This window comes from Passer montanus, unplaced genomic scaffold (assembly GCF_014805655.1).
Source record: "Passer montanus isolate IOZ18808 unplaced genomic scaffold, ASM1480565v1 scaffold5, whole genome shotgun sequence".
NCBI lineage: Eukaryota > Metazoa > Chordata > Aves > Passeriformes > Passeridae > Passer > Passer montanus.
In genome coordinates, this window is record NW_024369929.1 from 5644108 (window position 1) to 5666725 (window position 22618).

At 36.2% G+C, this 22618-nt stretch overlaps 1 protein-coding gene across 9 annotated transcripts in view; it reads right to left on the bottom strand.

Annotated features, from left to right (window-relative positions):
- Positions 1–22618, bottom strand: part of UNC13C (unc-13 homolog C) — a 177015-nt gene that overhangs the window by 120843 nt on the left and 33554 nt on the right. For 5 of the 9 annotated variants that reach the window (XM_039723381.1, XM_039723380.1, XM_039723379.1 and 2 more), the window contains one exon: positions 22003–22069. In XM_039723381.1, the coding sequence (XP_039579315.1) occupies positions 22003–22069 (67 nt within the window). Of the gene's footprint in view, positions 1–285; positions 3416–22002; positions 22070–22618 lie in introns of those variants that run through there. The other 4 variants (XM_039723375.1, XM_039723377.1, XM_039723376.1 and 1 more) reach the window with 4 other exon arrangements.

The following is a 22618-nucleotide window of genomic DNA, read 5'->3' on the forward strand; positions in this document are numbered from 1 at the left end:
AAACCTTGTGAAGTTTAGTTTTCAAGTTACAGAAATTCAAAGAAATATAGCTACTTACAAGCATGTCTGACTAAACATATTCAGAAAACTGTTTAAAAAAAAGATGTGGGAGATTTAATCTTTTGATTTCTATAGAACTATTTCACCCTCTAAACAGAACCAGACATAAGCAGATTTTTTTCTGCTGAATTCAATGGGAACAAGAAAAGGTACTATACAAAAATCAATGTCCAATTCTAATGAGAACAATGTTTTACTTAAAAGACAGTATTAAATCACTATTACCTCCAGCAAGGATCTTCTCCTCCAAATCATTCATTTGTTTCTTGTATGCTTTTAAAGCAGCTTCTTTAAATGATGGTCGTATCCTTTTTTTCTTTGGAATTTCAGTAACTTCAGTAATCATCTCTGGGACATTCTGATTTTCATCCTCCCTTATTTCTACTTCAGGAGCCATGTCACTTTCAACTTCCAGTATCTCTTCACTGATCACACTGTCAAACTGTGTGTCATATTGTTCTTCTGGTAGCATTGCATATGGAGTTTCGTACAAAGACTGGTCCAGTTCATACTCTTGGACCTGCTCACTAGTTTCACTACTATTAGTTCTATTTTCTAGTTTAGCAAGGACTTGTTCCATTACTTCTACATAGTCCGTTTCATTCTCACCAGATGGTTCAATTAATTCTTCCTCATACTCTGCTTTGTAGCAATAAGGCTCAGCATAAACATCAGAATCAAGTGTTGTAGTTGATTCATTTGCAGTAGACTGAGATAATGTCCTAAACCTTCCCATAAAAGATGATCCACTGTCTTCATACCCACTTAAACTTTGTGTACTTTTATTCCAGACTACTTCTAAAGCTGACTTAGCACGCTGAAGCGTAGATCCAAATTTAGGAAAGCTGAAAGTCTTATCAGAAAGGTCTATGCTTAATCGGCTGTGCCATGATTTAGGGGCGGTTTCCTCCGAGTCGTCACTTGGTAGCTCACTTTGACTTCGGTACATCATAGGCAATTTGTTTTGATTCTGATAAGAGCAGATAGAATTTGTTTCCTGATAATCATCATATTGACCAGTCCACTGACTTTGTGTTTCGCTGTCAAGGCCTGGACAAGATGGAGAAGTACCATCTAGAGTGAAATCATAGCTTTCAGTATCATACTGGAGGTCAGAACTTTGGCCCTTTCCAAAATCTGTCTGTTGGTCTGAAGGGCTGCTCATATCATACACAAAAACTTCCTGCGTGGATGAGTCTAGGCCCAAATCTGCCCCTTGTTCCAACTGATTCCAGTTTTTCCATGGGGAAAGATCATCCTGTAAAGAAAGCTGACTATCATCATAATGGTTCATGTCTCCAGACACATGGATTATTCCATTGCTTACTCCACTATCAACAATTTCTATGTTCCCTGTTTCATTTTGCTCTGGATACTGCTGCATGTCTTGGGCAAAAGTCTGTTCCTGGGAACTGCCATACCAGTTTAGAGAATCATCTTGCCTTCGTTGCCAAAGTTCTCGATCAGAGGAAGACAACAATGAACTGCCATTTGTTCTGCTAAAATACTGGTTTTCTGAAAAATCCTCTGAGTAAGACTGACACAATTTTGAGAAATCTGATTCTGAACGGCTAAGCTTTGGTGTTGCAAAGTCATTCTGTAAATGCCATAAAGGAGTCACATCTGAATAATAGGCCTTTGATTCTTTTTCCATAGTGTCAAATTCTGGTGACTGATTGTCATAACTTCTTCTGTGTGAAAAGGTGCTATTGTCAGCAGTTCTGTCAAGGTCTTTAGTGTTTGGGGACTCAGTAGTCCCCTTTGTAGTGCTTGTTTTTATCTGATGTGCTGATTTAGATATTTTTGCATAACTGTTCTTATTTATATCTGATTCCAAGTCTTTATCACTGTCAGGTGACTCCCAGTCATGCATTTTAGATTTGGTCTCCACAGTTAAAAGTTTCATATCCATGCTTTCGTATGTCTGAGAGGAAGGAAGTCCTCTTTCTTTTTTATCTTTTATTTCATGGGAAAATATATCTGTAGAAATTCCAATGCCAGTTCCCTTAAGTTTATAAGACTTTTTTAAAATCAAATCTCTCTGTTGTGATGACTCAAAGTAAACAAGAATGGGTCTTGGTTTTGCATTTGGACAGTCTCTTTGCTGCCCAAGCCTTTGGGCAAATTCAATTTTAATAGTGCTTTGTGCCTCTGAGAATCCCATTTTTTCCATTAATATTTTGTAAACTATGCTTTCAGCTTTTTCAAGTCGCTCTTCAGGCACATTTAGAAACCTAAGACTTGCTTTGTTTCCTGGGTGGCCTATCTGCTTAATATAGTCGTGTATGTCCCGAGTTTCTCTTCTGGACTGTACAAATCCAGTTCGCAATTGTTCAATTTCATTTTGCACAACTTCTACACTACTAGAAATTTCATCAATTGATTGTTTCAGAGCATTAACATGCCCTCTTAATTCAGAGAGTTCTGTTTCAATTTGACTTATTCCCTGAAGCTCTTTAAAGATCATTTCCATAACATCGTGGGTTTGGCTAATACAACCAGTCGAACTAAAGCCAGGTTCAAGAGTATTTGATTTCTGGTGACGGCCAGTTCTGTCCAGAGATTTACTTCTTAACCCCCATGTTTTCCTCCATGAACTTAGCTCAGAGTCTGATGAGACACATTCTTGGCTCTTCTTCCATTTCCTTAGTTTTCGTAAGGCTCCCAGCTTCAGTGTGTGTAAAGTGCGCTCTCCATCCGAACTTCCATCAGAGGCTGCGAGGCTGCTCAAGCTTTTCCTGTTGCGTCGCACAGGCATTGTGTGGGATAAGTATTCGTTTTTCTTGCTATTAGTTTTTACTTCACTTAATGACTCAGAACACGAGCTATCGTTTGAAGACAGGTCTTGAACTATATCTTCATTATTAGTGTTTGCTACAAAAATATGCCTTTGCAGTCCATTGGCAATAGCAACTCTGTAACTGAATGTTGGAGAAAGTGAAAATTCTCTATTGCTTTCCTCTTCTTCTGTTGATAAGTTGCGAGCAGATGGGCACTTGGCAATCTTTTTAACGGTGCTTTTAAAAGTATTGGAAAATTTTGGATTTTTTGTTTGTCCAATCTGACTTATGTCTTGTTCCTTTTTGCTCTGACAACTCTCTTTCCTTTTTGTACTATTTCCCGATTTCTTTGTAAACATTCCTTTGCAAATCTTATATATATAAGATGAGATCAGGCTCTTGAAGAGAGCAGAAACCATGGAGTGCAATTTATTTTAAGCTGTTTCCATAAAACACAATTTTTGATCCAGAGAAGTATTTGTATCTCCAAAAGGATCATTGGAAAATGTTTCAATGGAGACTATAGCCATAAAATCTACTGATGCTGTGGAATAACGTGACAGAAAAATTTTTACAAAAATCACACATTTGCTTGTCCGAAACAAAATCCTGAAGAGGTTTTGTACGTCTTGCAAAATCTCACTGTGTTGCACATGGCTTCTTGAAGTGTCTAAAAAGGAGGGAATGACATTACAATGGCTGTCAAGCAAACTTATAACTCAATAAAACTGATGATGCTTTAACTAGGTTACAATGAAAACACAGATGATTCCCCATAATTGTCTGAATAGATTTTTTCATGAATAATTGAAGCTGAAAACAGTTTTAGGCAATATCGTTAACAACAACTAATAAGCTATACTTATTTCCAGACTTCACCCATTTTAATTCTCTGACTTTAACAGACATATTCAGTTTAAAATGCTCTCTGCTTTCTTTCAAAGTACTGACATTTCAATTTAGATCCATGTGATACAGCAGTGATCAACAAAAAATGGACAGGGTAACAAATGGTTACTAGCTAATAAAAGAAAAGTAGAAAGTTTTCTCTTGCTTCATCTTTTAGAACAAGGTAGGATTCAGGTACAAGTGAGTATGGTCTACATGAAGTGCTGTTCTATCTTGACATTGAATTATGTACATGACTATAGTTTGTGGAATAGTTGCTTTAATACCAGACTTTAATATGCTATGATAAGCCAGAACTCAGAAGTGGGCTTATCTTCTTGGTATTTCTTCTTTAAAAAGTAAAAATTAAATAACTCATAGAGCATAAAAGAAAATAACGACAACTAATGGAAATTCTCATTCAGGTTATTAAATTTGACATTTTTCTGGTAACACAAAAAACCTCCCATAAACCTACAAAAGCATGGTTTACAAGTTGCAGAACATAAACAGGTGCCATTACAACAGGAAAGCTATTTGATCTAAAAGAAGTTTAAAAAGCTTCCATGGGGAAACTTCTATCTGGAGATTTCTATTCCATAATACAAAAGCTTGTATTCCACAGAAATACAGTCAATACATTTTAAACATGCCAATGTATTCCTCTGTACGGCATACCATTCACCTCCCAGTTTCATAGCTGTGGAATAAAAAACAAGGCAACCAGCTCAGAAAAATCCAGCTCTGAAAAATCCATCAAAGAAGTTATTAAAATGGCCATTTTGGTTTCTAAAGCAGCTAAAAATTCTTTGGCAGAATAAGAAGTCTGTTTAGATAAAGAGTATATAGAGGGTTAAAAATTTCTCTGTGGTGTCTGAAGAGGAAGAGAGAATATGAACTTTGTCTGCAAATTTCCTGGCACTCTATGAAACATCATGGTTCACTGACACACCTCAAGATCTGGTCTTTGCATTGCATAATTTGTCTTATTTGACCTTACTATTATACTCCATATATTTATTCATTACATATATACACATATGTAATGGTAAATAGTAAACACTAACCCCTGATAAATACTACAGCAGCAAAATGCACTGTGATGCACAGAACACAGGCAAAGCTGCTAAAAGCCTGGTTGGCCTCCTGGAATCCTGGAACAGGGAATGTAAACAAATTCATTTCCTTTCCAGTTATAACAAAATTGGGATGCAGAGTGAGCCAAAGACTAGAAAACATTCTTCACTCTTCCCAAAGTGGCTATTTATTGTTTTATAAAAAGATGAAATATCCGTGAGACATGAATCACATTTTTAAGACATATGCATCAGCATAGTCTTTGCCACTTTTTCTTATAGATTATGCCTAAAGTACCAAGAGTGAATTAAGAGCAAGCAATATTTGGAAGCAAAATAATAGTCAATGAGACTGCATGCAATTTTCAAGGAATGCAAATGACATCTCTCAGAATATTGATAAGTTTTCACTAGAGCCAAGGCTGCCTTGGTTTCACATATTATTAGCAGAGAAAGGAACCATCTTGGGACACTTTTCAATGTCAAAGGCGTGTTTCTGGATGTAGAAACACTTGTTAACCATTCAGCTCTTACACTGAATGCTTGTAACCATTTATTGAGCAAGATTTGAAGTGTGATTGCCTACCTCCTTTGCCCACATAGCCATAGATTTTTAAATGCTCTCTTATATAAACTCCACTTAGATGACTTGGACATTCTTCAAATGACTTCAAATCAAGAATGTAAAAACAAGCCAGAAGGCTTGTTTCCTGTCTCAGTCTAAAAAGCATCAAGAAATAATGAAGTCATCACTGGCATCTGGAACATTTCCATGCACTTTCAACAAGGTTTAATGCTTCTCTGCAGAAGAATCTTTATTTCACAGCAAGCCATATACATATATATGTGTGTGTGTGTGTTTGTTTTATCCAGTGTGTAACCAATGCTTTTTATCAGAGATAACTGGAAGTATTACAAATAGCTGAACATTCAGAACTGAATTTATTTAAACCCAGTTTCTGACAATGCCATAGTGAATTAAAAGCTGTACTGTTACAAACACAGGGAGATCTGCTAAATGGAGCAGATTTATGTTCTCTCATGCGAGTTCTATTCCATCTCAGCTGTATTAGTCATATGATCTGTTAATCAGTTTACAGCCTACCATTGCTCTGTCAAAATCTCATTTTCTACAATAGTACGTCTACACATGGAATCAAGTTTGTGTCATTACAGATCTCATCCACTTTCTGTAAAGATTTGCATAGGTTGTTCTTAACATTTTAAATCAATGTAAAGTTAAAACTCCGTAAGATAAGGAAGTTTTTCAACAAGCACATGGAATGAAGTCATTTTTTTGAATGAGCTGCAAGTTGTCATTTGGAGACTTTCTTGTTTTATCCAGCTCTTCTGATGAACCATTATGATCTAATTTTTTAAAATTCTCACTTTGCTAATATATTGCATGAAAACAATTTTCATGATGAAGCTAAACATCACAGGGTTAACCTATTCTAAGCATAAGCATTCATGTTGAAATGTTACAGCTGTGAGGTATGGACTTTATGCTAGATGGTAATAGAGCAGGAAACTGGAAAGTGCTATGGATTGTGAGACTAGAAATAAAAGAAATTCTTAATAGGGTCCTTCTGTAAAGAAAGGATAATCTGGCATATCCATCAAATTTTGACCCATACCACATCTGAAAATAGCTTTGTCGATCAACTTGATGGTGAACAGATAATGTAGACCAGTTTCAAGCACATTCAACTGGATTTCTTGATAACAAAGCATTGTCAAAATAAAAATGTCAGTTGGAAGCATTATTTATAAAGGATCTTTTTCCAAGTCTAAAACTAATGTGTCAGGTAGAAGCAGGGAGGAGTGGGCAGAGTTAAAAATGATAGCTTTTAAAATAATGCAAACAGAATATTTTAGTTACATATCTGAACACCAGACCCACATTTCAAAAAAAATATTTTAACAAATCCACCCCTTTATTTTTATAAAAAAGGAAAAGTTAATAATCTTAAAAATATAATTTTAGTATTTGAATAGAATAGCTAGATCACTGCTCAGCTTCTGTTCAGACCCTAGTAAATGAAGCTGCAGAGCAGCAGCTCTCTCCAGTAAGAGGTAGCTTCATGGATGCAGACTGTCCTCTTATAAAGCAAGATCCAGGAAGAACCATAGCTTTGCTTAACCTTCACACTGTTAATCAACTACAAGGGGTCTGAAAGGGGGGAAGGCAAGAAGGTGAGACTGAAGCGCAGTTTCTCTCTATAAAATACCCTATGTCAGTTCATGCTCAAAACACCAAGATGGTAGGGGGAACCAAAACAAAACCAAGACGTCTTCATCTGCAGCAATACCAGCCTGTATTACTGCAAAAATAGTCACTAGAGTCTATAGATAGAAACATATTTTATGATATGCAAAATACTCCCCAGAAATCAATTAATTAAACATAACAAAAAAAAAGTGTAAACAGTCTACCCTGCATCTGCAGAAACTGAGGCTAAGAAAGGTTCTCTAACCATCAGGAACTTAAGGAATCAATAACAGAATTCAGATATACAGATTTATTAATTATGGTCCCTTACTAGTCTTATGCTTGCCTGGGAATAAGTTTATCTAGACATAAGTGTACTTGCCCTCAGCTCAGGTCTGCTGGGTGAAACCTATGCTCCTTTCCTTTTGACAAGCATTACAGTGTACACTCCACATTGCTTCATTAATTTACTATAACAGGAGCACTATACTGACAATCATCTCAGATGACCTCATTCAGAATAACTTAATTTAGAGCACTTATCTGCTCCTCTATATTCTTCCTAAATTCTCCTTGTGGTCTTAACTACTGACATTTTTGTTCTGTGTAATTTGTGAGTCTCAAAGTATAATGACATTTTTCTTAACACTGCATATGCTATGTGGAGGACCAGCCTGAAGACCCTGGCAGAGGCAGGGCCGAGAGCAATGAAGAGAACTGCTTTCTCTTTTGGATGATTACTCTTTGATGCAAGAAGCCCTCAGGTTTTCACAGCAGCAAACTTTTGCCTATCCTTTTAGCCCCTCCAACATTCACACAAGAGCATGGAGTGCTATCAACACTCTCACCCTTTGGCTAGGAAGCTGTTCTTATTGTTCTTCAAAATTATTTGGAAAGTTTACTAACCACTAAACTGCTGATTCAAACCCCAGTCTTAAGAGCCCACAATCTGCTTATTTTTTAACCCACAAGGCCTACTGGTGTCCTGAGGACATTGCACATATATTCATGGGGTACATTACAGCTTCTTCCAATCTAAAAATTTAACAGCCATACTGCAAGACTGATCATTTATGTCTATTATGTATCTCTTTTGTTAGCATATAACTTAATAGAGTTTAAGGAAAAAAAGATGGAAGCAGCACATGCTTAAACCCAACTGGCTCATTGTGGTTTAGAACATCTAACCCAGAAATCATACATCAAACTTTGTGCATTAGTGAATTAACCCAGTAGTTAAGCAGTCGCAATTAAACTAATCTGTAATGTAGAGTAACGTATTGTCTTCAGATTAGCTTAGAAGAAAATGTACATTCCTAGCAAACTAGGATGAGTAATTTTTCTGGAGAGAAAAGTCATCTTCACTGCTTCTCTACTATTATGACCACTATGGAAAAAGAGAGGAATATTTTTGTTCAGTAAAAGATGTTTTTGTTTTTTTTTGTAATTACTGTTGAAGACAGACAAATGAAAGAAAACCCCATTATTTTACAATAACTTACAGAATAACTTTTTTAGTTATGCTATTCTCTGCACCTTTGTATTTGTAATATTTGCATTTTTGTCCACAAAGTTTTGTTAACGCAACTGAGGCTATTGCAATTCAAATATTTATTAACTACTAATAAGATTGTTGAAAGCATTTAGAACACTATTTCTTTAGAGACAAATCTATAGTGTGGTATTTAAATTACAAACATGAAAACCTGTAATTGAAGCAACTATTCTTAAAGGTCAACAGTCTTGACTAGACTAAAAACAGAGGAAGAGATGTGCCAAATATAGTAGATGAATACTGAGATGTAAAAAGCTATAGAAGAGATTCTAAAGGTAAATTGTGGCCCATCTGGAGAGCCCATAGATAATGTAGGCCAGTTGAACGTGCACACAAGAATAAGAGACTGCAGGTGATTTGGATAACAGCTTCAATATTATTTGACTAAATATGACTTCTTTCTCTTTAATCTTTCTAATTGTTTCCTTGACTTTTTCAACTAAAAAAAAATACACTGTAGTGTATAACCAGGTGGTAATAATGACCTTTTCCCCCTCTTACAGCTGTATACATGCTGTATGCTGTCCCATACAAAAACTTGGTTTTGGTCAATACTCAGTTCAAAACCTACTAAGATTTAGACAATTTTACCAAATAGTTAATTTCTATTTAAATGCAGACTACTAAAGGAATGGAAAACATGGGGAGGGATAAGTTATTTTCTGACTATATGGAGATTACTGTATAACTAAGTCAGTACTGGACATATTAGCTTTGTTAGACTATTACCAGCTTGTGATTATGTCAGATTACCATAAATAAAAGAACTACTATGTAATAATCAGAACCTATTTAGTGTCTATTAAAAACCAGAAAGTATCAGCATACATTTTGAGTTAATCTCAGTTCTGTCCCTAGCTTTGCCTGTGTTTTAATAGAGGGTCTTTTAAACATCACATCCTGGGAACCAAGTGATTTAATTTACACTGAAGCATAACATATATGCAGATACTGTATTTGCAGTATACTTCGTGTACTCAAAACTTCTTTTAATACTAACATTTTAAAAATTTCAGCAACTTTTTAGGATAGTAATTCCATCAGAAAAGATAATTACAAAAACAACAAAAAGAACCCCACCCCATTTTTTTCCAGGTAAGAATTTTAATCCTCCAACTGTACTGGCCTGAGCCTTGGAATGGGCAAGGCACTGCCCTGAATTAGATTTCTGTTGGACAGTTTACCATGAACTCAGTGACCACATGTGCACTACATCACTCTACAGCTTTGATTTTTTTTCTTTCTTTAAAGTTTGGGGGCATTTTTTTTAACTACTTAAAAGTAGAGAACAACTTTATACGGGCAAACTAAGTCCTCTGGATTCCATTCCTCTGCACAGATAGATTTTACATGTTTTCTAAAATCTAGTTAACTAATAGTTACAGCAACCTTTTAGAACAAAAAGTTATGAAAAGGAAAGTTTTTGATGAAGTGGTCTTTCATTTGAAAAATGGTAGCAATTGTCTGCCATATTTAATTTGAAAAATACCACAAGCACAAATGACTACAAGTACTGTTGACAACATACACCAGGATGAGTGGGAGACACAGATAGAAATCATGCTTAACACCTGAAATGACATTCACTGATAAGGATAGTAGACATTAAACATGTTTCTAAATTTGTTGCAAAAACTTTATTTAAAAACTCCTCTGCTATCTTTGCTTCAATATTCAGACAAGTATGGTACTCAGATTTGTACCTGAAAGCAAGAACCTCTGCTACCAACCTAAGAGAATGACACAGATGAGAAAAATAAAACCAATGTAACAACCTTCTTAGGTGCCAAAGAATTTTTAGGCTTCAGAGCTGTAGTGGTCTCACAAGGCAGAAGCTATTATACTATATTCTTCCTAGATTTTCACAACACTACAGCTAAAGGAAAATTTGGAATTTTCAGTCCTTATTGATGCTTTAGTGAATTGGGAGATATTCTGAGCTGTGAGTATTCTCTTACTGTGTAACACTCTGGAAACCCAGTACTTTACACCTGAGATTTCCTAAGTGTTTTCACAACAACATATAGTCATTATGGTAATGTGCTGACATCACTGCAGGATCAAACAAATGGTACAGTGACAGAAAACCTTTATGCAACTCTCCAAGTTGTGAATATTCACCTTGAAGAATTGTTATTTATTTTGCATCATGGCTTTTTTCTTTGAGATGACAGCTAATCTTAATTCCTAATCATAATTCCTAACATTATATCCCTTACAAAAGGAAATTCTGATGAATGAAACCTGCTTTAAACCTTAAATTCTACTTTTCATTCATCTTAGTGCTTTCAGACTTAACAACATTCTCTCACTGCTTTTCTCACTATGTTTGTTGATTTAGATAAGATTTAGCACTGACTTTTAGAACACTTGAATGTGTCAAGTAACCTTACATTTTCAATTCAGATCATGGTTGTGTATTACGGTAAAGAAAAGCATCTATTTTATATAATCACCAACAGAAAACAAGTATAGTGTCACCCTCTCTGTGAAAAATAGCTACAACTTTACAGACAGTTTAGTTTCACATCAGAAAGCAATTGATGTTACACCAATGAATGTTTGTAAGGCATAAGAGTTCCTGCCAGCCAGGGGTTAAAAACAGTATTATGATGCTGGAACTAATATTAAACCTTTCTGGATCAACACGTTATTAAAAAAAATTCTTACTTCTAATTAGGCTGCATTGAAATTACAAATGCAACAGCATGTTTTAAGATATTTCAAGACTAATGAAAAATCTAAAAAGCGTTAAGTGTTTTAATACATTTTTACTAGACATAAGACAACTATCAGTGTCCTTAGATAAAGGGCACATAGCTTTGTGTTCCATTTCACTTATTACATGTCAGCTGAAAGAATATATTAATAAGAAAGTGCAAAAGGAGGCAGGTGACTGAAGAAAGGTGAGGGCTAAAGAATGCAGTCATATTTTTATATCTGCATAATTCTTCCTCTTAAAGCAAAATGAACCATCAATCTCATAGTAAAAAATTAGTTTCAGCTACTATTGGCCTCTGAAATCGCAGAAAGAAAAATACTAATGTTATCTTCTTGAACCTAAAATGATGGACAAAAATATATTAAATTGTTATGGTGGTTTTTTAGGTGGTGGCTTGGAGAACATACATAAGAGAGGGTATTCTAAGATGTAGATTTAGCCGTGGAACAGAATCAAACACGTAGTCTAAGCAAGCTGCCTCTTCAAAAGAAAGCTGCAGGGTGTTCATCTTGGAGATTAATCAAGACCCAGAAATACATAAGCATCCGTAAAGCTCAACTTATTACTAATCCTGTCACAAATTAGGAGAAAGGTACTGACATAAATAAGCAAAACATACTGTATTCTCACTGTGTATTCATGTAATTATTCCGTTTATATTTTTATATCAATTTAACCAACTCATTGAAAAATCCAACACCATACTGTCTTACTCAACTGATACTGTGAAGTTACCAACCTTACAAAATAACCTCCCCCAGTTTCTAATGAAGTGTTAATTGCAGAAGCCCAGACAGTTTCATCAACATTATAGCATTAGAAAGCAAATCAGTTACAAATCAATGCATTGCATTAGCAAGAACAGCAGGAGATACATTCAGAATGAAAATAAGCAAAGGAAACAAAGGAAACAGAAAACTGTATGCAGACTAGACAAAAATACAAAGAGCATACATACCTGGATTAAATTCTTCTTAAAAATAAAATACAAATTACATACCACCATCTTTGTATTATTTTCCATTTACGCAGAAACACTGTACATAAATCCATTACTATTTTGCCGTTCTTCCTTCAGCCTTAAATGATACAACATGAGGCTGCTTCCCAGCGATTCAAGTCAAGTGCAGTCAGGCATGCTGCTAGTCTGCAACGGTATCTGTTCTAAATTCCACGGTATTCCCTAGGCGGCATTAAATGGGGATTTTTTTTTCCTTCCTCTCCCATCTTTTTTCCCCCTCCTACAACTTGTGCTAACCGCTAAGAGTAATCGTAATGTGAGCTACTAATTCATTCTGCAGCTCAGGGTTGTTCCTCCTCTGTAACAGCAGAGCAGGAGTCAGCGTCCTACTCCGGTTCAAAAACATCAACACGAGAGAACAGTAATCATCCTGGGGCTTTATGTGCCGGGAACTTCCCCCGCTGCTGTTTTCTCCTGCCACTGCTCCCGAATGCAGCACCCGCTGCAATGGGCACAGCCCTGCTGCGCGGCAGGCAGCCCCTCTGCTCGCAGAGCCGCTCAGGCTCACGGAGCAGCCTCGCTCACAGGAACAACACATGCAGTGCGCCGGGGACAAGCCAGGTGCGCATCCGTGCCCGCAAGGGGAGCAGCGGGAGGCAGCGTCTCCTGCTTGGCAGGGCCGCGTTCCACCCTCACCTTTTATTCATCAGTCTGACATGACCCACAGAAACGATTCTCTAGGTATTTCTTACAGCACTGCTTTCATCAACAGCTGATAATATTGGTAATGAATCTGCTAAATACCCTTCAGAATTACTATAATTCCATGACTGAAGGGTGCTCCACGTAATAAGAAATATATCTGTCACTTTCCGTTAAAAGGACTTATATGACCCCAATGAATACCTAAGCAGTAGGACGCAGCCATTTATTTACTGCAATTCAAATAGCAGAATGTACTACTATTGTGCATGCAGTTAGTAAATTATCCTGCACAGAATACATCAGGTGTTTTTTCAAATCTTAACAGGTTTAGTAGTGTAAGGCCACATGCAGCCTTACACATATTAAAAATATATTTAAAACTGACAAAAGAAGGACTACAGAAATGCATCCAGAATGAGCCTATATAAAACCATTCTATAGAGTGTACACACAGCCAGAGTGTAAACGTTTCCCAAAACATGTGTACAGGCATAAACCCACAAGTATGTGATTATCCTCTTTAATCTTGGGAGAAGGAGACAGTGGAATGTCATAGTGAATATTAAAGTATGTATCTTTTCTGTAAAAAATTAAACTCTCAAACTTTGGATAGTCTGCAAGAACTGACATTTGCAACAGAAGTTAAATACGTACTAATTGAAGTTACCCAAATTCATAACAAAGTTACATTGTCCTGGTGTTCACACACACTTCCCACGTAGATAAGAGGTCAGTCACTTTCTAGAGTAAGTCTATGAGGAGATGTTTTAATTTTGTAGAGTAGCTGAAGTTTGCAAAGGTTTGGAAGCCCAGATAGTTGTCAGTGACTGGAATAAAAGTCCTGTGCATCTTGAGAAAACATCCACAGCAGTTTTTGAAAAACTAACACAAAGGAGCAATTTGTATGTGTGGGCCCTATGCACTGTAGTGCAACCTGAGATGTTGATGAAGTTGGCCTTGAAGAACTCTCAGGGTTCACACTGATTTACACTATTGCCCAAACAGAGTTTAAAGAAGTAACTTCCACACACAGAAGGAAGAGAAGAAATGCAATTACATGTACATATACAACATGCACGAAGTTGTTTCAACTTGTTAAACAACTCCAGCCAAACCCTGTATCTTAATGGGGAAAACAATGAAAATCCCCACAAAGAAAACACTACCACCACCAACCCCAAACAAAAAAACCAAACCCCAATGGGTAGCTATAAGCCTGCATGGAGAAAATATCTATTTTTTGTGGCTATTTCCAAGATTACTTGATCATGACTTTCAGAGAAGATTCTTTGAATTCTTAGAAATAAAAGTCTGTCCCCTGAAAATACTTCCATAATTTCCATCATTACTTTTGTGTAATAAATCCAGCATTACATATAACTATTTTAGATGCTATCTGGCTATTTATACTGTGTAATACTTCTATTGAATGGTGACAGTTGTAAACTGATAGAAGACTTTGAAGTAGTTTGTATTTCATTATGTCTTTCAGCCTGAAAGTTGGAAAAGCTGTCACGCAACTAAGCCGTCTTTCTCCTGCACATCACCTTGCCAGTCTGCTTAAGGGATGGCTCTATCTCCCCATTTATCAAAGAAAGGCCACAACTGCCAATTCGGGAATCCAGTCCGTCAATGAGAAAGCCCTGTGGCGGGACAGCTCTGAGCACGGCGCTCCGCCCCGAGGCAGCGGCAGCCGCAGCGCCGGCCGCTCCCCGCGCGCCCCCTGCCGGCCGCGCCGCCCCCGCTCCTCCCGCCATCAGGGTCCTGCGGGCGCCCTTCTCCATGAAGGGTTTTGTTTTCTCTACTCTGGTTATTTTTCTTTACTGTCAAGCTCAATGTTTCCTGATGGAAAGGAGGGTTTGCAATAAGAAGGGGAAAGAGAAAATAACTGCTCTTGTATTTTATAATGCACCTGTGAGCTGGTTTAAGTTTTACTTCAGATGACTGTGAAAAATGCTTCGGAGATTCTGAAGTTAAGATGGAAGTTAAGCTACATCTTATTCTGCATTAAAACTTTTGCAGGTTTTTTTTTTTGCCAAGTTTATAAAATTATGCAGTTCGAACTCTATTAAGTGAAATAAAATCACGCTTAAGATTTTTTTTTTAAATATCAATTAACAGGGAAGAGACAAGCAATGCAAAACCACAATTGCTAGCTGCAATGTAATCAAAATTTGGCCCTGATTTCAGACAGGTTCACAAGATGGGATCATAGCTGAAAAACAAATACAGGGACAAAAGCCTAAAAATAACTGAAGAACAAATAAAGAAACACCAATAATTTTATTTATTTTTTTTTTACCCAGGAGGGTAAAGCGAGCTTTCTCCTCATTCAGATTTATCAAGCACTCAAATGCTTTGAATGCTTTGTATTTGAAGTGGTAAATTAAGAACAATATATGTTAATTCTGAAATTTAATTCCCCATTATGGTCTTATGACTATTTCATTCATTGTTATTCTCTAGGAATGTGTTCTCTCTAGAAACTGTTCTAGGATTTTTGTCTGTGAAAGTAGAAGCCTTGCTAAAACTTTTTTAAATGAAGAATCTGGCTCAGTTGCTACTTTTCACGTGGGGAACCTGTCTTAGGCTGCCCTTATCCCAAGGCTCAAGTTTTCTCACTCTTACCCTCTGGTTCTCTGCCACATCCCACTGGGGGAGAACAAATGAGCAACTGTGGGGTTTAGTTGGTGGCTGGGGTTAAACCACAATAATAGGGTAAAGCTTATTGAAACAGAAGTGACAGAGTGGAAGAGTTATAGCATCTTCATTCAGTACAATGCTCAGTCATATACTTAAGTATATATTTAACAGTGCTACTAAGAGTGCTAATTAAGAGCCATCTCAAGACCTGTCAAGAGTGGCAGCAGCCCAGGAAGATTTAGAAAAAGAGCGCACCTCAAAACGTGAAAAAAAAAAAAATTATTTGCTAGTGAATTAAAACATTCCATCCTGCAAATTTGAAAATAGGTAAAAAGAAGTAGATCACAAAAAAGATCCACAGTGATGAAGCAGGAACTCTAAGGCAGTTGCTGCAAGGATTCGACACAATGAGTGATTGCAACAATTGCGAAGTCAGATCCTTTATAATACATAGGGAAGCAAGGCAATTTACTCTCCTGGATCTTTTTTCCCCTAGGCCTTTCTCCCTCCAGCTCTGCTTGGATTCCATCAATATAATTCATTAGCTTTTCAGTATATGACCTGTCACTCTTTGTGCTAGGATTCAGAGTTCATCAGTGCTCCATTCTTGGCTGCTCTCAGGTCTCTCTCCTATCCTACATGTCCTACAGAAATGATTGCTGGTTATCCCAGTATTTCTCCCTCCTCACCCTAGGGGCTTGCTTCCCTTTCTTGCACTGTGAGAGGTTCTCTGCCAATCCTCATAACTAACAATCCCAGCTCTCTCTAATGGAATGCATTCTTGCCTTCACAATCCTATTTATCTTCACTACATTCCAAAAGGCAGCTTTTACCTCCACAGAATGGTGCCCATGAAGATCACTCCAGCTGACTCATACTAACTGGCTTATTTTTCCTGAAACTGTTGAGTTTCAGTCTTTGGAAGCATTTTTTAAGCATTCCCTCAAATGCTTATAAAACACACTATAATTCAATCACAAATGTGCACCAGGAGCTGTATAATTCTGTAACACATTAAATTAGCCACAGGTTACCAATGAAACCAGTAATAAACAATTTAACATCAGACCAAATACAACCTGCAAAATGCTAAAACATGGTTACTTGAAACAGCAGGAAGAGAAAAAATATTACCATGGTGCCCTTTTGAACTCTGAAGCAAAGGAGAGAACTGAAGTTTAATTGTGGAACAGAGCACATTACACTCCTGTTTGTTGATTTTCTATAATGGTCAAAAGCAAAAGCTTAGATTCCTTATTCTCTATTGTGAATCATTATATCTCACCTTTCAAAGAGAAAAGCAGTGATAATTCTTTTTCTGAGCTTGCCTAACAGAGCCCTCAAACAATGATAGTGCAGCTCACAAAGGTTTCTCCCAGGGTCCACAACACTTAATGCCTTCAATTAACTGAAGAAAGCAATTTTCAACTTTCACATTGATTTAAGGAAGGAAGGGCAGGGAGTAAATCATAGAATATCTAAACTCACAATACCATAGGAAGATCCAAGTTAAAGTAAGTCTTCTAGTAAATTAACTGTAACTCTGGACAGATTAAAAAAAAAAAATCTCCATTTTATTTTCTTCACAATTATATCAAATTTTGAAACATTTTCTTCCTGAGAAACTTTGAGAGGATGTCATTCCAGAGGGAAAAGGAAAAAAAATTACCTAAAATTATAGGAATTAGAAGAGACAAAAATCATTTTGTTCAGAATTGATGTGCAACACAATCTTGAACTTCTGCCTTTATCCTTTTGTAAAGTAAGCTTTCTAAACACTTTCTGAACGCCTTAAAGGCAACTATGAAGTGATCTTGGAACTATTGGTCCAATTGCCCCATACTGACCTTTGTACCTTCTTCATGAAAACGCAGAGTTCTGACACAAGATAGTCAAAATTCTTTGTATTATAGGACTGCTTGATATAACCCATTAGTAATTTTCTTCAGATACTATATATATTAAATATGTAATCTATAAAGCAAAAACATCCCAGATATTCCTTTAGCTTATCGAGTATATTTTGAGCTTCCTCATGCACCAATTAGCATCCAAATAATTGTCAAAATATCTGTAGCTTGGCAAATTTGCACTAATGATGAACTCATTTAATTGAAAAGTGCACTTCATTTCTGTTTTCCAATTGTCAGTTTATCACTTATTGTTTAAATATTTAATCCTCAAAATAAATTTAAAAAACTTTAAAAAGCGGCTTCTTTGCTGACAGTCATTTCACCCAATAAAAATGCAGATTGCTACTTGAACATAAGTACTTTTTAGTTTAATCAGGATGAACAATATCTATTATTAATACTTTATGAAAGGGAAATATTTGTTTGTTTTATTTCAAGACATGCTTGCTTTACTTGGAATACAAGGTTAAAAATTTTTTCAACTGAATGACTGCTTTTTAAAATAAAAAAAAAATTGGGTCTATTAATACCTTTTAAAGAGAAGTTCGGCATTAATCTCATAGCCCTGTGGCTCCTAAAGAATGATTTCTGCTTTCCCAGCCTTAAATTCCCACTGCTGTCATTGTGTAATATCTGCTTTAGTATTAGTTTATCAAGTTCTGTTTCTGAATAAGACAGTAAATCAATAGAGCTGACAAAATGAAGCTGCTGATAACTTCTCTATTAGTGAGTGTTCTCATACTGAACATCACCACTTCATCCATCATGTAATTCACCACAAATCACAAAGAACAGCATTATAACAATGCACAGCAGCTATTTAATTCTACCTAATATTTTTTTTAATTTTGGAACACACCAATATATTTAATTTATTGATTAATTAGTGAGCTATGGATGTGTTGTGCTCATTGTGCAAAGTCAGGAATAATGTATGTTGGGAAGATTTACCAAGGCAGATCTGTGCCACTCTCACTGTTGATCTCCAGATTATAAATCCAGTCAATACAGTGCCACTATGTCTCTGTTTTTTTTGTCTCCAATACTCACTGTTGTCAATAAATACAGTTGAGGAATGATACAAAGGGTAACTTACATGAGTAGTGTCCTGCTTAATGTTAGTCTTAGGAATGAAATACTATGCTTTGTATTTGACAAAAAAGCATATCCATCTCAGAGAGGTGACATTTATTTATTCCAATATATTTCGGCAGCACAACAGTCTCTACTTCACTAAGGATTAGTAGCTAAAGATATAATCAAAGTGACACATACAGCTGGGGTAGGAGGGGGGAGAGGGGAAAACCCATTTGATTGTACTCATGGCTGACACTGAGTTACAAGAAAAAACTCTCCCAGTGCATCTTTTCATAATTATTGTCAGTACTTCATACTACTAATTTCAAAGCTGCTAGAAAACTAAGGCAAATAAAAAAGCCTCACTGTTTCTGGAATACAGTGAACATGAAACTGAAAACCAGACACTGGGACTGGATTATTTTAAAAGAATTGTGGTTTAGATTTTTTAAAATCAGTTAGCAGAAGCACAAATAGAGGACCCTATCTAGTTTTGCATTGTCTTTTAAAAAGCTATTAATTGCTGATATTAAGTTTTACCTCAAATTCTTAATTTTCCCCCCTCAAAGAGGGGATTTCCTGAAAGCTTTTATTTTAGCACTGTTAGATCTTATATATTGCAAGAAGGTTTAACTATTACTATTTCAAATATGCACCAAGGCAATTTATTATCTAAAAAGAAATATTCTCCAAAACAGTTTGGCACTTTTCCTATCTAGTCAATGTTTGAGTAAATATTCATCAGCTACAATGCCTCTGGTAAACCACTGGGCTGTCATCTCATATTTGATCAGAATAGCCTAATTCAATTTCATATTTCCATAGATTATCATTAAAAACATACATTCCAAATATTATTACTGGAACCTAAGTCACAAATATATTTCCTATTAAGTAAGAATTCATGTTTGTTTCACCAGTGAAGAAATACCTGGTGCCCATCAATCTGAGCAAATTACACGTCCCCTTCCTCCATTCCAAGCTAAACCCACTTCCCTAAACCTCCAAGAATAGTTTAAAAAAAAAAATACCAAAACTGTTACTCCTCTGTTCTTAAAACCTTTCAGTGATTGCTTCCTTATCTAAGCCTGTTCTGATGCCTAAAAATCTCCCTCATGATTACTAAAGCTTGTTATTTATTTTTTCTAGCTCCTTATGGATAGAGACAGTTCCCTCCACGTGGCTGTAGTATCTTACAGCAGTTACCTACATATTGTGGTTGTTTTTTGTGGAAACCTACTTCATTTATCTGTTTGCATGCCTCTTTTGTGAGGCTCTGTGAGTACAGTATCTTCTTCAAAATACGTCAGGATTGTTTAGTCTTCTGATCTTATTGTGCTGCATGAGGTTTCTTTTTACTGATGGCCTTTTATAGCCCCGATAATATTTGCAAGTGTAAAGTCTATTTTGATTAGGCATTGGCAGAGATTTATCCTTCATGTCTTTCAGAGTTTCTGGGCAAACAATGGCACTTAATGTCACATCAATTGTGCTAAATCAATGCTGAGATAATACCAATGTACTGTTTCTGAAAACCAGTTTATCTTCAGAGAGAAAAGACAAAGCAAAAAGTCCAAAGCAGCCCAAAAGGTTGAAGTGTAAAGAACTAAAGATGTAACTGTATTTCAAGGACAATAACTTTATCAGAAGAAAAACCTTATCCAAATTAATTTGTAATGAAATAAAATAAAGCAATTACTCTGGAATTAAATTAGCCTTTTAAATACTTATAGAAATTGCTCTTTTCAAAAAGAGCTTCACATGAGGTATGTGCTGACATCTCCCATCCACCTAATCTTCAAATTCTTAAAAGTCTCACAGTAACTTTACCAACATCTTTCAGCCCCATACTCATGCTAGATTAGCTGCTGAGCAATCTGCTCATATTTCAGTGCACCAAGAAATTTTGATTACTTTGCTACAAAAAACAACTTAATGGCACAGTGGCAGGCCAAGATTCCAGCTCATGCATATTAACTTTCTTACTTTACCATCTTCTAATTCCTAACCTCAAAATTACTTTGAAGAACAGCAATGGGAAGAAACGCAATTCTACTATTGCTTTATTCAAATACTTTTTAACATCTGAACAAAATTCAGCTGATTCATCAAGTCAAAGCTGCTGACTGTATGGCATTAGTTATTTGGTTTTAAACTTAGAAATAACTTTATCCCATTGACTAGGCAATTAAGCACACACTGAAGGAAAACTCCTCACAGAAGAATTTATCCTAAGGCTATTGCAACCTCTGTCTGCGAGAAAAAACTGGACTATTTGACTTGCCTGACCATGATGTTTGATTAGACCAGGATTCTTCCTGCCTGACTCTGTCAGTGAGCCACCATTGGCAGAAATAAGGAAAAGATCAAACCAGTGACAAAATTGGACGCAGGAACTGAGATCATGTGAATCAGGTAAGTACTCCACCCACCACACCCCAGTATAAACAGACTTAGCCCACCACTCCTTTCACACAGGGACAGTTTACGGATTATCATAAAGACAAGAGAATTCAGTAAAAAATAAATAGGACTTGGTCTCCAAAGAGCAGGAAAAAAGAGCTCAAAATGAACTGACAAAGGTGTATTTTACATGGGGTTTGACTCATATTTACACTAAACAAGTTTGGCTGTGCCATTAAAGCACAGAATAGATATTTTACAGCACACCACCTGAGAATAAGCAGTGTTTCCAAAAGGTCTACACACAAATGAAACAGGAAGTCTGTCACTCTTCAGTTTCTCACAGGTCACTGTACACACCAAAGAAAATTGCTGTGTTTCTCAGAGGTTATCAACAATAGTTTTGCACTACAGTCAACACAGGAAGATGGCAAAAACTAACAACATGTGAATTCCCAACAACTGTGAGAGATTTGCAGTTTAAGCAACAGTGAAAACAAAAATACTTGGTCTGTTTGCATGGTCAATAATGATGCCAAGTGCTTATATTAATTTCCCTTAATTATCACACCTAATAAAAAATCCATGTTGAGACAGTGATATCATCAGTAGAATTTACAAGATTTTTTCCTAGGAAAAAATGTTCTTCAAACAATTTTTATTAAATATCAATGCAGTACTAATCTTCCTCAGTATCAAAAACTATTTAGACAAAGACATTATTGGTATCTGGATTAATATGCAACACCTGTAAGATGGCCAAACTACAATCACTCCTCTGACACTAAAAGTCTCAAAATGTCATCCTTTTTGTGTTTGAGAGCAAAACAATCCTGAGGTGAGGGAATAACACAGATGTAAGAACCAATGAAAGGAATTGTCTCAACTACCAGAAACTTGACAGTCACACCCTCAGGTCCTGCTTACATGAACTCAAATTCTCCTTGACACTGAGAAAATATTTTAAATTACAGTGATACATTAGTAGTTTTAAGAGTAGTTCTTACCTTCTGGATAGCTCTGGCCCATCTTGCTTTTGCAAAATTGCCTCTATCAGCTTGGTCTGTGTTTCTCCTGAAGAAAAGGAGAGAAAAAAAGGAATACTCAGAACAGAAAAGTATGAAAATTAATAATTAAAATAATTCTGATAAATCTATGGATAGGTGGATCAAAGTCAGATCCATCACTAACTCACAATATTACCTTTGGATTACAGGGGTTTCCATTAAAGCTAAGAGTTTATTGGCTTGAAAAGACATGAGCTCTGCTCCTCGTATTATCAAGGTTAAAAGAACATCAGCAAAGGAATACATTTCCCAATTATACTGGCTCATAAATCAGGATTACAAGGTCTTTAACATCAAATGGCAGGAGGAGAGGCAGAAAACAACAAAAAAATCCAAACCACCAAGACAGTGAAAAAAAAGGAAACCTATGAATTTCCTCATTAAAGGCATATCCATTTGAGACAGAGACACTGTCACCAAGTCTTTGCCTACTGCACTAAAGGAGTTATTGACAAACCACGTAACATAAAAACAATACTCTCTCTACCCCAAAAAGTACCACCAAACAAAAACTAACATTCACTCCAACCAATCTTTGAAATATAACCTGTTACAT